This window comes from Galeopterus variegatus, unplaced genomic scaffold (genome assembly GCF_000696425.1).
Source record: "Galeopterus variegatus unplaced genomic scaffold, G_variegatus-3.0.2 Scaffold177, whole genome shotgun sequence".
NCBI classification, from domain to species: Eukaryota; Metazoa; Chordata; class Mammalia; order Dermoptera; family Cynocephalidae; genus Galeopterus; species Galeopterus variegatus.
This window is the reverse complement of record NW_007726288.1, coordinates 552,266-568,124: the sequence shown is the minus strand read 5'-3', so window position 1 is coordinate 568,124 and position 15,859 is coordinate 552,266. Positions and strand designations below refer to the sequence as shown.

The window sequence follows — 15,859 nt, the reverse complement described above, 5'->3', positions numbered from 1 at the left end:
CTGAAACTTTATTTAGAAATACAGTGAAGATATAAGCCTGTTTCACCATAAGATTGCCATCTAAATTTTTTGTGTGTGGAAAACAAATAGCAAACGGAGACAAAGTCATCTCTTCTGCTTTCCCAGGTCCACCAGCGCAGAGCAGCTGCACTCCTGCAGGCTGCTACCTTTCCACAGAAATGGACAGGGATTCACATTTAAACCTCCTTCCTCTGTATGAGATTAGGAAACACACGCCATATATCTTGAAAATTTCACCTTGGCATTTAAAATGACAAGAGGCGCCTTCTCTGTAAAGAGGCAAGAAATGGACACAGAGCAGTCACTTCCTGCACTTGAAGCTGCTTCACAGAGGAGAAAAGAGACATTCCGAATGGGAGAAAACAAAATGCCAAAACCCTACACTTCCGTATGATAACGCCTTAGTGCTGTGTGTGTTACGAAGGCAATTTCATAGGTCATCTCCATTTAGGAGAGAAAAGCCAGGGGATTTCCTGTCTAGGACAGCATCTGGTGGGGTCCAAAGGACCAGCTGGGGTCCAGAAACCAGAAAGAGCATGAAGCTGAGGCTGAGACCACAAGACAGATAGCTGGGGACATTTACCCTTTCTTGTCCCAGTCAATCCTCACAAGGGCACCCTCTCTAAGCAGCCCAGACATGGGTCTTGTACTGGGATAAGTAAGTCACAGCCCAGCAGGAATGGCCTTGATGTTAACACTTCTACTCTGAGAAGTGAGAAAGTAAGAGAGTGTCTCTGCGTCTGAGATCCTAGCTAAACTGGGTTGGCAAGGACTGAGCTAGGCAAGGACTGAGCTACCCTCACCTGTGGGAAGAGATCGTGCCAGGGGAAGTAGCCCGTGACTTACTGGCTCGGCTCCTGCACGGCTGCCTCTGCACTTTTCTGCTGGGTGATCTTCTTTTCTTCTTTCTCAACTAGTTTTTTCATAGGGTCTTGTAAGCTCTTGATCACAAGTCACAGATAACACACACACACACACACACAAAAAAAAAGAGAGAAAGAAGAAAGAAAAGAAATAAAACAAGGTCATCAATAAAAAATTCAACTGCCATAGGTCCCAGCAGCCAAACCTTGAATCAATGGCATTGAGAGGTTACCTCGAACCCATCAAGCAGACAGAAATAAAATTTTATATGGTGAAGCAACGAGGCTCTCAGACTTATCCAAGACATACTAGCTCATAAAAGAAAGTTGATTTGCCACTAGATTTATGTTTTCCCTTTTGTGATAAGTTATTCAAAAAACAGCCTTTTGGCTATTGCTAAGTTTATTTTCCACCTTCTACATGCAGCTAAGATAAACATTCTGTTCTGCTTGCAGCCCACACAGTGACACAGTAGAAGCGTCCCCCTATCCCCGCCACCAGAGATGAGACAATTTCATTTTATTTTTAGTTTTGTTTGCTATTTTGCAACTGAAAATCTGCTTTTAAAAAACAACAGAAAACAAAACCTTTTTTTGGAAAAACCAAAAATAGTGGCTTAACATTTTCTGACAACTTACCTACCATGAGTGGACAGAGCAGGTGTGTCCAAATCTTTATAGATTTTTTTTTTCCCTTTTTGTCTTTTTTTGTGACCAGCAACGGGATTGCAACCCTCAGTGTTGCACCCGTACCACGACCGGCAACGGGATCACAACCCTCGGTGTCGTGCCCGCACCGCGCTCAACCAGTGAGCGGACCAGTCTGTACATGGGATCCGAACCCTCGGCGGGAGTGCTGCCGCGCTCCCAAGAGCCGCACTCTACCGAGTGCGCCATTGGGCCGGCCCCAAATCTTTATAGATTAAAAATGGGTGAGAGTCTTTCTTTGACTCATCATTTGTTGGAGTTACTGTTCTCAAGGTTTACGGAATATGTGAGTGAAGAATTTTTAAAAAGCAAGTGCCTAGCTCTTGCTTCCTCTCGCCATGTGATCTGCTTGTACCCGCCGGCTGCCTGCCACTTTCCACCATGAGTAGAAGCAGCCTGAGGCCTGTGCCAGATGCAGCTGTCCCAGAATCGTAAGCCAAATTAAACCTCTTTTCTTTACAAAAAAAAAAGAGTAAGTGCCTAGAAACTACACTTGTGACAAAGACTTGAAAAGAAAAAGCGAAACATTTCTGTAACCATGGAATGATGAGTTATACAAAAAGGTCTATATTTCTGGCCCTAATTAAAATACAAACCGACAAATACATAAGAAGCATCTCAAGATACTTATCCTCATATTCTCAGAGCTGCTAAAATCCAAGTCCTCATCCTTTGGGCCTTTCCCCTTTTGCTTCCTATGGGTCACTTCTCTAGCATGACACACGCAGGAGGAGGCAGTCAGGTTTCATGGCCAACGCTGACTGATGACGAGCAGTGGCCGACTGGAGGGCTGGTGACGATGGGTCCAAGGCAGAGTCTCACAGAATGGAGGGGTGACTAATTTTGGAGTCTGCCATGGACACCAGATGGATACTGGGGTCAATCCCTGCACAGAGTGATTTTCCTAAAACACCCACGCTGTCATCATGCTCCCTTTTTCCTCAAGAACCTATTGTAGTTCCTTATTTTTTTCTATTTCTAGTCTAAACCTCTCCACCTGATTTTAAAGATCTTCTAAAATACGATCCTATCTTGGCTATCCCATTTCACGTGCCACTATCCTCAAACACGAGCTTTCCATTCCGTTGGGTCTGTCTCCTCACAATCTCCCACGTGCTAGCTTCTGCATCTTCACCTGAAAAAGCTCTCTCTACCTATCTGTCCACCCTCAAAAGTCCTTGGAGTCTTTTCAAAGACCAGATCAATTACCACTATTTCCTGCAAAGCTTTACTAAGCATGCCACATTCAAGAAAGTCCTTCCATCTCCAAACTACATCTATACTTTTATTAATGTCTCATCATATCTATCCTGTATTATGTTTTGTCTCTTAAAAATATTTCTTAAATTAGAAAAATAATAGAACCACATGTAGAAAGTTTGGAAAATACAAAAAGTAAAAATTGTTCATAATTCCATTTCCCTAAAACGTTGTTATATTTTCATATATTTAAGTATTTTTTGCATTTACTACTTATATAATTGGAATCATTGTATATATGAGGGGTCTTCAAAAAGCTCATGGAAAGATTTGCATTATCTTTTAATTCCATTTTTCCACAAACTTTTTGAAGAACCCTTTGTGTGTGTGTGTGTGTGTGTGTGTGTGTGTATTATAGACAGTACATGTCCTCTTAACCAGTATACTTAATTTGTGTAGGCATTTCATAATCAAAAAAGACAATATTTTAAAAATTGTAAATATCTTAAACATTTAATATTAAATTGAAAAATATAAATGTATATTCATTCACCAATGTTCTAATGTAGGACCAAGGTCTTCTCTTTGAGTACGAGTCCCTTGATTGGATTCTGAAGCAGTTTCTTGCATAAAGCACATCCATAAGGAACTGCCATCTTTATTAATGACTTCCTTTTTTTGTTGTTTATATATTTATTAGCATATTCATTGTTACAAATCATACTTATTCTTTATGCCCCTTATCCAATCTCTCCCCTTCCCCGTCCCCCTTCCACCTCCCCCCTCCCCCCATAACCATAGATTTGTTCTCTCCGTCTGATAGATTAACTGTTCCTCTGTTGGTTTGTTGCCTAGATGACCTGTCCAGTACTGAGACAGGTGTGATCAAGTCCTCCCCTATTATCATAAATCAGATGCTCTTCTATTAGTCTGGAGTGTGCTTTGTGGAGGGAGAGAGAGGATCTCTTCCTTTTTTTTTTTTGGTCTCCACTGGTGCCTCTCCTTCTGTCAATGCAGTTGAGAGTCTGGTGTGCCATCTACATGGTGGCTGTAACTGCTGCTATAGAGACTAGCCACTTTTGTGGCAGCCATGGCAATTGCAGTGGCTATGGAGGGCTACCCGTGTGAAAATGGTGTTTTTGGTGTGCTCTTTATCTGGCCGTGGCTGGGTTTGGCTTCCCCTGGCTCCATGCCTCTTTCTAAGATGTTGTTGCAGAGCATTTGTGGGGAGAACGAAAAGAGAAGGGGTAGGGGAAATAGGGTGGGAAGAGGGGGAAGGGAGGGAGCATAATTGAGGCCCATGGCCCCCCCCATCTTGGCAGGGGAGAGCAGGGGGCTTCCAACAGCAGCTGGGTTGTTGCTGGACTGGTTGCAGATGTTGGGGTGTGTGACTGAGGCCCTTGGCCCCCCAGCACCCTGGCTTGGGAGCCTGGAGAGCTTCCTGTGGCGGCTTGATGGTTGTTGCTGGGCTGGTTGTGGATGTCGGGGTGGGGGGCTCAGCTGAGGCCCTCGGCCCTCCCCTCCCTGGCTTGGGAGCCCAGGGGGCTTCCAGTCCTTCTAGGTTTTATAGGTATTCTTTGGTGGTGTTAGATCTTTACTAGTTAATATTAGACTTAGTCTCTGATCTGTGGGTATTTTGTTTTGTCTTTCAGTTCTGTGTTGGATTATTTGCTGTTCCCACCACTTAAACTCTACACTGGAACTAATTTGTTATCCTTTGCTTACTTCTCAAATAGAGGAACTTCCTGTGGAGACCAGCACTTGAGCCCTGTGGTTGAACTAAATTGCTTCATTGCTGCTGATTCCCTGGGGAAGGCTTTTTGTGCAGCTCAGGTTCATATGTACTTCTGGACCTCATGAGGTCTGGTAGACCCAGGTTGCATGGAAACTGGTCTTTTCAGCAAACTGCACCCCCTGCAGTTCTATATTCCCGACCAGTCTCCACTGAGTGGGTCTGTGCTGATTGGGGGGCAGATCAGCTGTCCATGCTGTGCCCCGGTGTTCCTCTGGTGGCCCATCTCCCCCACCGCCCATACTCCAAACACTTCCCATAGGACGCGCCATGAGCCAGTCCATTGCGATGACTCACCAGCCTCTGAGTGGTTCCTTTTTTCTGTTGTCTGTGGCTCCTTGCTACTATGTGGGTCCATGGGAACCCTGTTAGTAGTCTTGTTGGCCCTCTTCTCCCCTGCAGCCTACAAGCAACTTCACAGAAGGGGCACAGCTGTGGCTTTTGTCAGTTCTTGCTTCGTGTGCTCACCAGTTCCAGCTTTAAAGTGGCGGGGGCTTGAAATGGTGGGAGTGATCCTTTCTTTCTCTCATTGTGGCTTCTCCTGCCTTCATGAACTCTGTAGGTCTCTCCTCCTCTTCCCCTGAGTTCTAGAGGCCCCAGCTTGGCTGTTGTTGCTTTTTAATAGTTGTAAATTGGTTGATTTGTGGGAGAGGGTGATACTGGGGACTGTCTATTCTGCCATCTGGGACACAGCCCTGCCCTCCTGGCCTGTGCCTTGAGAAACCCTGGAGCTGCTGCCACCCCACAGGAAGGAGGGCTTTGGGTGCTGTGGACCAGTAAGGTGAGGGAGCACTGCTGGGGACATCAAGGAAGTCTGGATCAAAGGCCAGCCTGCACTGCTCTGATGCCCCCCATTTTTAATGACTTTCTATTTCTAAATGTTTAGATTAGTTCATTCAGTCAACAAATAATTTTTGAGCACCTACCAAGTGCCAGGTGCTGCTTTGGGTGCTTTGGTTATACTGGTGAACAAGTCAGACAAAATTATCAGCTAGTGATGGGTCTAGGCAGATAATTAAAATAGAGGGATAGAAAGTGATCGGATCATTACTTCAGGTAGCAGGTTGTCCTCTCTTGGAAGTGACATTTCAACTGAGAGCTAAATGACAAGGAGCCAGCCATGTGCAGCTCAGGCAGAAGAGAGGACCCTCAGTGCAAAGGCCCAAAGGTGGGAATAGCTTGGCTTGTTTCAAGAACACACAGAATGCCACTGGGGCTGGGGCTGCAGTGTAGTGACAAGAGTACAAGTCTTATGAGACTGGGACAAAGACGGCAGCAAGGGTCACGCACGGAGAACATTACTTTACCCATGTTCATCAGTGTTTAGCATTTGGCGCCATTTTGTTTCATCATATTCTTTTGTTCTTTCTGTCTCTCTAAAGCATGACAACTAAACGTAATGTATGATCCTTGACTGCAGCCTGGACTGGAGGGGAAAATACTGCAAAGGACAGTATTAGAACAAATGAGACAACTGGAACATGGACTGTTGTCTAGATGTTCATGATTTTTTTATATACCCCAAAGCATCTGGTAAAAGCTGGGTACATGTGTGTGTATTTTGGAAATGTGCAACCATGAGGAGGAGTTCATCAGATGTGAAGGATGTACTCATTTCAATAGATCTGCCAATCATAGCATTTTACACAGACACACACACGCGCACACACACACACACGCCCCTTCCGGCAGTTTTATTCTCCACAGAATGGTCCAACTCTGGTCAAAGTAAAGCCAGGAGTGTTTCCAGCCTACGTTCTGATGGCTCCCAAGCAGGACTCACTTTTAGATTCTGTGACACTTGCCCAGGCCTCCTGGTTTGCTCAGTTATCTTCTCATTGTGTTTCTTTTTTATCAATCAACACTAGGCAGGGCCAGGACATGTCTGCTCTCAGCCAGCCGTGTCTAGCTGCCACAGCACTTGCCTAAACCCCTGAGATGCCCTTGACAGCTCCACGGTTATCATCCCTGCTGTCTCCAGCCTGACCTCCCTTCCTAACCACACTTGAGCAGCTCTCAGACAATTCCTTTGTAATGTAAACCACTCATTCCTTCTTTTCAATCCCTTCCCCTGTTGGGCCATTAGTAGGGACTCAATTGTTGACTCCCTGTCACCACGATCACAGCTAAGTCACCATTGTGCTTCACCAACAGAAGGGTTGCAGTTCCAATTGCTACTTTAATTTATTATTAATTCCTGTGACAACTGCTTCTCTCTTCCTACTATTACAACTGTCTCTACAACAATTTGGCTGTTGCAATTCAAGAGAGACGCTAGATATGTATTTGCTTGTTGATAAATTAATGCACATAAGGTTAACCTGAAAAAAAATTGAAGCTAAACTAGGAAATTCAAAGGCCCTGGGAGAATAATATGGAAAGATTTATAAAACCACAAACAAAATTAATACTGAGCATGTAGGCTTGTTTATTAAATATTAGAAGTTTTAACTAGGGGAATCTTACACACACACACACACACTCAAACATCAGCTTAACTGAGATATAATTCATATGCCCATTTTTATTTTTTTATTTATTTTATTTATTTTTTTTTGGTCTTTTTGTCTTTTTCCGTGTCCGGCAATGGATTGCAACCCTCAGTGTTGCCCCCGTACCGGACCGGGGACCGGCAACAGTATCGCAACCCTCGGCGTTGCTCCCGCGCCTCGCTCAGCCAGTGAGTGGGAACCGGTCTGTATGTGGGATCCGAACCCTCGGGCGGGAGCGCGGCCGCGCCTCCCAAGCGGCGCACTATCCAGTGCGCCACCGGGCCGGCCTCATATGCCCATTTTTAAAGTGTACAATTTAATGGTTTATAGTATATTCATGGAGTCGCACAACCATAATCACAGTCAATTTTAGAACACTCTCAAGGGGTGTCTCTTAAAGCCAGAAAGAGTTTTTAGATCAAACTAAGCTAAATACTCTTTTACACAGCAAGGAAAAGAACACCGCCACACATGGAACTTGTTTTTCACGAAAGATGACATACATTGAAGACATAAAGAGACTAAGGAGAACTGTGAAAGATCACAGCGGACAAATCACATCCCCTTTGCTACCCTCAAATTAATTCCTGGGTGTAGCTGTCAGATACAGGATATTCTACGGGACTGACAACTGCTCTCTCCAAGGTTTGATTACAAATGCTCATCTGGGGGTAGGGAGTGGAGATGAGTTCCTTGGATTACAGTGAAGTCCACAGCTCAGCTGAAAACGCTGAGCCCTTCAGCATCTGTAAAAGTTAGAGGTGACAGCATTTTCTGTGGGACACGAACACCAGCTCAGGCAAAATGTACCTACTAGGCCGGGCTGACTGTGTACAGATGAGACAGTCCTCAGGTAGAACTACTGCCAATCACTGGATAATGGAAGCCCCAACTGAATCCATGTCCAGAAATGAAACTCTGTTTCTAAACTCCAATCCACTCAGTCCTTCATTAGAATTGCTGGTGAGAATCACTTGGTATTAGCACACAGCATCATACAAGCCTGAAAGGTTCTCTGTGGAGGAAAGAATGTCTTTAGACTAAGCAACCTTTCTCTGTTCAGGCTAATAGTTTCCATCAATGCTTAAATGGTTTCAGGAAGCACACACAAATATATGTATATATATGTAAGATCAGTGTGACAGAGGAAACGCGCAGACCGAGCTTGCAAAAGTGTCTCAGAAAGGAAACAGCTTAATATAATAATGGGAGTTACTACTTCCTGTATTAGGATAATAAAAGCAACAGCAACATTCGTCTGAATGAGAGCAAAACTATTCAGCAAAACAAATTTCACAAACAAAAGGCCAGCAGCCAGCCCTAATATAATCACCTAAATTTAATGTTTATTTTTGACAACTGAGTAACATTTTCTCTAATCTTTAATTATGACATTTATTTTTCTTAAGCTGCTTTCCATTAATTACACTGCACACATACAAAGGTGCCAGATAATTGTTTATAAAAGGAAATAAAAGTGCTCAAAATAGTGGGGCATGGTTTAAAGATGCTGAACTTGGGCGTTTTTATGTTTGTGTTCATCTAATTAGTAGCACATGAGAAATAAAAAGCAGAGGCCACAATGATGTGTATGAGCCATGCAATTCATGAACATTTAGCACACATGTCCCCTCTGCCTCCACCCTGCACTTAAAAACTTACAAAGACACTACATAAGGAACACTATTAATCTAGGACCAGAGGAAATCTTGAAAATATACCATAGAACAAAAAAAGTAAAAGAATAACATTAGAGAAAAATAAACAATTATACACAAGTCATACTATTATTCTTTAAAATAAGATGGAAAATTAATAGTGGGACGCAGTCTCCTGGAAAGAGATGAAGTGGGGCTGTGACATGGGAGCCTCTGTTTACCCATCAGAATGATGCAGGTAAGAACCAGTATTCCTTTCTCAGGACTCTGTGGGGATTAACAAGAGAAAGCCTCTGCACAGCCCCAAGCTCACAGCAAGCGCTCAAAAGTTGCTTTCTTATCAACGACTTTTAAAATCTGCAGGAAATTAGGTATCTTAAGGGCACCTCCTGTGTTAGGCACTGCATTCCACATTTTATCCATCTCATTTAATCCTCACAAAACCAGGATAAACACTGTATTCCTGATTTCCTGACATGGAAATGGAGACTCAGAGAGGTGAAGCAACTTGCTTCAGGCCATTCAACCACACACAGGTAGAATGTAATCTACCTGTCTGAATCCAGGTCTTTGAAATTCCACGACTAGTTAAGAAGTGCTAGGAACAGCCAAGGCACGAATATTTACAGACCTCCCTCTTCAATACAAAGTGCCAAGGAGATCGAGAGGATTTCATTCCAAATTCTAAAAGAGGGCTCATATGTTCCCAGGTAGCTGAGGGACTGACATATAAATTATGCTTTCACCTATAAGCAAACACTTCAAAGTGTTATTTTTAATTAAAAGTTTGCAGCTGTACTGTTAAAAAGTGGCACTTCTGCTTTCTCCGGCCCTCCTGCCTCAGGCCCGGGTGGAAAGAGTACAAGCGGATCCCCCGGCCCTCCCAGGTCTACCGTGCACTGGGCATGGGGTCGCAGGCACATTACTAGATTTTCTGGGCTTCAGTTTCCTCATTTGAAACATGGGGACAGGAACAAGTGTACCCAACATCCTAAGTTATTCTGAGGGTTAACTAAAATATATGCACTTTCAGTATGTTAAGGCCGAGCCTAACGGTGTTAATTATAAGACCCAACCTTAGTCCATGAGAGTCTCATATACCATATGACAAACTCTCCTAGACATGATTTCACCTCACCCTTAGCAGAGTGTCTGGCATAGAGTAGCTACCCACACAATGGGAATATTTTGTTTTCCCCTCCAGGTGGAGTTAGGGAACGAGAGAGGTGGGGGGGTGGAGCAGAACCATGCTGTGTTCTGCTGCTGCGAGGAGGGCTTGCGCTACCAGCTGCCTGGGGAACCAATGCCAGTCACCATAAGGTGTGGGTGCCCAAATGACAAGCCACGTTCCGGCTTGTCCACCTCAGATTTCAGTGGTGGCCTTGATCCGCCCCTCCACTCTCTCCTCTCCCAGCAACCTGGATGCAACCCAATTTGCTGTTTCCAATGATCTGGTCTGGAGCAGCTTGAGAAAAAAAAAAAAAAAAAAAAAAAAAACTTTGCTTAATGCCTTGTCGAGTAATGACACTGAGAGAAAACTTGAAAGTCTAAAAGAATATTCTGGATGCTCGCCATGAGTAATTGCCTTGTTGGGACTAGTAACGAAAATAGCATTGCAGGGATATTTACCCAGTTTTCATAAAAACTATTATGGCTTTATTTTCAAAGCAAGTAACTACAGAGCCATGTGGCCTGTCGGTAAATGTTCAAGTGATTAACTGAGAAATGTGGAGGTGGGAGGAGGAAGGCTGCTAGGCATACGAATTTGAGAAAAACAAAATTTAGAAGAGGATGTTTTGAGAATTTCGAAAGCTAAGAGCATTTTGGTCTCTAGAATGACGTTCCATATAACAGTGCTAAGACCTACACCCCAAGAGAGAAAGGAGGAAACACTGGCACATCTGTTTCAACGGTTATTTTTGAACATACTTAGAGTTATGTTTTCAAATTCAGGTTTCCTTAGAGTTAAAATCTTGGCACAGATCAAGAGTGAGTTGCAAAGCCAAATTGCATTTTTTAGAATTAGCCCTGCTGCAGGGATGGGAAGCCCTCCTGCCTTTCTTGCTTGCAGGCTGCCCGGCCCTCTCCTGCCCCTGGTGGGAACTGTGTGAGCCCAGACCAAGGCCCGCAGGCCTGGAGGCAGGTGTGGGAATGGAGCTGCCAGAGTGTCTGTGGAGGCCAGGGAGGGAGGGTGGGGTTGCCCTGGGGCGAGGTCTGGAGCCATCTCCTATCCCACTGCCGTTCACAGCCTTGATTGTGAAACTCACTGCAAAACTAACAATGTAGGATGAAAACAGAGAGTGAGAAAGTAGCTTGAGCTGAGCTACTGAATCCAGCAACCTTCATAAACCCTTCTGGGTCGCTGCTGTCAATGGCTGTCTTCTAGGTCCACCACAGAATTCTGGATGAGTCCATTCCATTTCCACCAATGCAGAGCCACTGGGGCTTCACCATGACTGCCACCTTCCTACTGCCACCACCATCTCAGCCACCACTGCAACCACTACCACCTGCACCATTGCCACCACCATCTCAGCCACCATGACGACCACTGCCACCCTCACCACTGCCACCACCATGACGACCACTGCCACCCATACCGCTGCCACCACCGCAACGCAACCACTGCCATCCTCATCACTGCCACCACTAATCACCATTACCTCCTCCACCACCACCATCACAATCACCAACACCAACACTGCCACCACCATCACAACCACTGCCACCACTCTCAGCACCACCATCACGCAGCTGGAAAGTGGCAGAGCTAGATCTAAAGCCAGGTTTCGCTGGCTCTGGAGCTTGTACTTTCACACACTCTGCTTTACCACATAACCAGACAGCAAAGTCAAAAACCTGGCTTTCTTTTTCAAAACACCGGAATGGGGCATGTCCCAGGAACACACTTTGCCACTGGCCATTTTCAGCAAATACAGGCACTCTGAACTCTTTAGAAATATAAATGCAAGAGGACATGCCTTTCCCTCAGCCAGTCCCTGGATGGACATGTCCACTACTGTAGGAGCCCAATGCCCCCGTCTCTATGAGGACACCCACCTCAACCCACTGCCAGTGTGCTAGATAGAGGAGAAATGTCACTGATACATATAGAGTTCTAGATTTTCCAGGGAAAAGCTACTAGACTCCTTAGGGCTTTTTAAAATTTTTATTTATTTATTTATTTATTTTAAGCTAATGCCTGTTCTGGATCTGTTGAGAAATGGGTAAGTAAATGATATTCTGGAAGGATGAAGCAAACACGACCACATCTGAGGGTTGGTATTTAAGATGTGGTACCACTTTCCTAACAAGACAGAATAAATGCTTTAAACTCTTAGTCTAAATTGCTTTCTCTAAAAAAGCGACAGTGCTTCAAGAGCTGGCAAGTAACATTCCATTCCTATCCCATGACTTGATAATTTCTACTATGTGAAAGACATTCCCAAATGATTTGGAATCACTATAAAATTAATACATTAATGATAACATATAGAAAATATGTATATCCAGTAACATTTTAATGGATCAATAAATGTTTGCTGTTTGAAAATACAAGATCACGGAATCGCTTCTTTCTTTGGAAACCACTTAGAAGACCGTGTCTCTGCTTTAAATTTGAGCTGTTACAATTATTAGATTCAAAATTTGGGGGAAATATTAAATTCCAAGGTTAAATTTTCCCTAAAATTAAAATGCTACAAAAATATATTTATTATAAATTAAAATGGTGAAGGAATGTGTCAAGAAAAGTAGAATCAACATAACACATTAGGTCTGGCTGTTGACACATAAACATGACCACAAAATATTCACAAAATGTCACAACACTCACTTGGATATTTTTCAAGTTGTATGAGGTGAAGACTCAATTCACCTGAGTAATAAAATTATTGTGTAAAAGAACTATTATGTATTTCTAAGAGAAAGGTTCATTAGAAGTAAAACTTTGAACTTCTGGGGGCATGAGTTTTATCCCTGTAATTCTGCAGCAAAAGACTCTTCCCTCCAAACAGGATGCACCGAGTGTTTAACACATTAATTATCATCCTTCATCAAGCATAAAACTAACAGTCAGGAAATACAGCTGCAATGGCACAATTACCAACACACTCAGAATATACCCTGAAGCAAAGAAAGCAAATGGCTTGCTTTTCATTAACAGAGCTTGGCAACCTCTCCAAAGACAATGTTTTCTTTCCAGTCAGAGTCCCAAAAGGCATTTAAGGGGCTATTTGCTTAGGTAAAGCCAGAGAACAAATTAATCATGAAAATATTTATTTAATTTTCAAAATATCCATGATAAATACACAGTATCATTCAGAAGAAAATTATATATATTAAACGATCTCTTGATAAAATAAAAATCTTATAAATACAGGATAAGTATTTTAAAGTGCAAGAGGGTAGGGAAGGCAAATAATACCTTCATACTTGACCTTGACACATAAGGTACTAATGGTTTTTGTTTTCATGTTTCGTGGCACACAATATGATTTGCAATATGCTTACATCTATGTAATAATAAGCTGTGTAATAACAGAATTCTATTATATCAGATTTGAGTCCACATAAAAAACTTAGCTGTCAGCTTGAGGTTCTACTATAACATGTCATTGTTGAAAACCTAGACGAACAGCATTCCAGGGAGGTAATAAAAGTATAGTTTATTTGGTTGGTTTCTAGATACTTATTCTTAATATCACTGTAACATCATTATACCTTAATAGATGTATTACTCCTACTAAGATTATATTACAATTAAACCATGAACTATTACCTGAACCATATATTTAAGGAAAGCTCTGGGGATATAAAAGGTAATGGAGAGTCATCTGCCCAAAATACTTGTAATTATGTCTCGAACCACTGCTGTCAAACTTTCACTGAATTCTCTGCCCAGAAATCCTCTAACATAATCAGCTTGATCCTCTCTGCAGGATAAATATCATGGCAAAAATTAAGGAGCCATATTTTCCTCAGCACAGGAGGCCAGGGATACACATATGGGTTCTTCCATGCTGTGGCACAACTTTAATTTCATGAATTCATATTGTACTTTATATGCAATTAACTCAAACCTGAAGTTCTTCTGAGTTGTACTTGGGGTAGGCATCATTTCCTTTTCTACCTGGCTGATTTATGTTATGTTCAGTTGTCTTTCAGAAGACAGGTAACCTTTGAAATTGTATCTGAAATAAAACGTGATGCAATTCATGTTCTAAAACCTAAAAGTCTCTGCCTTATCAGAATCCCATGGATTCTGTGAATAGTATGAGTTATAATTTTAACCACTCTGCCTTGGTTGGGAGGGCTGCTTCCTGAGGTGTGAAAGCAGCAGTCAATCACAGAGAAGAAACACAGCCCCCACCACCAATCGGAACACTGCCGGTGTTGAGGGGAAGGCTGTGAGCCCACTGTGTGAAGAACAGTTGGCTGGACAAAGGGTATATAAGAGATAAAAGGTCCCTCCCCTGAAGTGCTTAGAGTTGCCAGAGAAAACAGTGCACATTTTGAATGCATTCACCATGTAGCAATCAGCAAATGCTCATGAATGGGCAAGTGACCAGCTGGGAGGGGGATTATGAACGAACTCCATGGCCAAGTGTTCTGTCTGGAGTCAGGTCAGGTACATCACAAGGTGAGTGGACTCTCCTGGGTTCGTCTTGGGGCCTTCATTTTAAGGGCCAGGGTCTTAAAGGGTTTCTGTCTTAGTACTTCTGTAGATGCAGTGACATTATAAACATCTCAAAATCAAAGAAACATTTTAAGACAAAAAAAACCAAAAAAACTTTTTAGTGTTTTGATGTTTTGTCAAGCAAGGTGGTAAGACATTTACAAATTGCTGGAAAAATTAGAAGCAAGGCAATTTCAAGGTGAACTTTAGCTATATTCTCACCTGGTCTTTTTCTTTCACAGATATAACCTGGCAACAAAGCATCCACTATTCTCTCACCATTCTTAAAATCCTTTTGGAGCCAAAATCACTTCCCTTACCTACATATGCATTCATTCCCTGTAACCATCAGAGAGAAAAATAATTCCATATTCAGTTTTAATGCTGAGAATCAACACTGTGCATGTATCCCTTCTAAGTTGAGAAATCACTGGGTTGAATGCTGCTTTTTCAATTAGAAAATATTACTATAGTCTTCTGGAAAAATCCAATTCTATGTTTGATGGTCTCTCAGACTAAAATGATATTTTTCATAAGTAAAGGAGGAAAGATACCTTCAAAAGTGAGCATACTGAAATGTAATAATTAAAAAGTGACCAAGTATATGGGACTTGGGCAATCTGCTCTTTAGCAATGTCAAACAAGTATTTTAAAGGAGCAGGACCAATCATTAGGCTCAAGTTCATCACAATTCATCTCCCAATAATATATATCCCAGAGTTCAATTTGTGTTTAGGGATTGCAGTATATTATCATCATATTGAATACTGTTGCAGTTAAAAAGACCCTGCCAGGACATGCAGTTCTCTCTTTGACATCGGGAGTCTTGGAATAATGATGCTTGCTGCAATTGGACATTACTTGTAATATAAACAAAATTTTACTTTTCATAAGATTTTCTAGTGGCCTCTCTAGCTTTCATACCTTTAACGTGGTGAATTCATATGGTTGATAACCTTTGAAGCTCTCATGGATGGCTGCCATAGTATGAGAAGTTTTCTCCCAAAAATGAAGCAGAGTGGTCTGCAAAGAAAGACAGTAAAGCTATTAATGTTTTGAATGCCCAGTTCTAGTCACAGGCCCCAGGGAAGTATGTCTATCTGTAGCTCTAAAATAGGATACCAACACAAAAATGAATTATATGTAAATGCAAAATATGATTCCACCTCATCTCTATACCCTTGTTTCCCATTATACTCCCATTCACACCCTGTATTTCAGCCAAATTAAATGCCTCCCTGTTTCCCCAAACACTGCCTCCTGTGGCTTATGCTCCAACCTCCTCTCCATCCTGTGTCTCATCTGATCCATGCTCCAAAACCCAGGGCAAATCATTTATAGTCTATTTTTATGATCCCTCAACTGATTCGATTTTTTTCTTCTTCAAACCCTCATTGGCTTTCTTAGAACTGATTTCAGTTGTCCCACCCTGTTCTGTCCTAGAGGTA

At 42.5% G+C, this 15,859-nt stretch overlaps 1 protein-coding gene across 5 annotated transcripts in view; it reads right to left on the bottom strand.

The window, feature by feature from the left end:
* ICA1 (islet cell autoantigen 1, 69kDa) overlaps nt 1-15,859 on the bottom strand; it is a 153,320-nt gene that overhangs the window by 28,906 nt on the left and 108,555 nt on the right. For all 5 annotated transcript variants that reach the window (XM_008563850.1, XM_008563858.1, XM_008563869.1 and 2 more), the window contains 2 exons: nt 15,336-15,434; nt 868-962 (listed from right to left, as the gene is read on the bottom strand). In XM_008563850.1, coding sequence (XP_008562072.1) covers nt 868-962; nt 15,336-15,434 — 194 coding nt within the window. The remainder of the gene's footprint in view (nt 1-867; nt 963-15,335; nt 15,435-15,859) is intronic.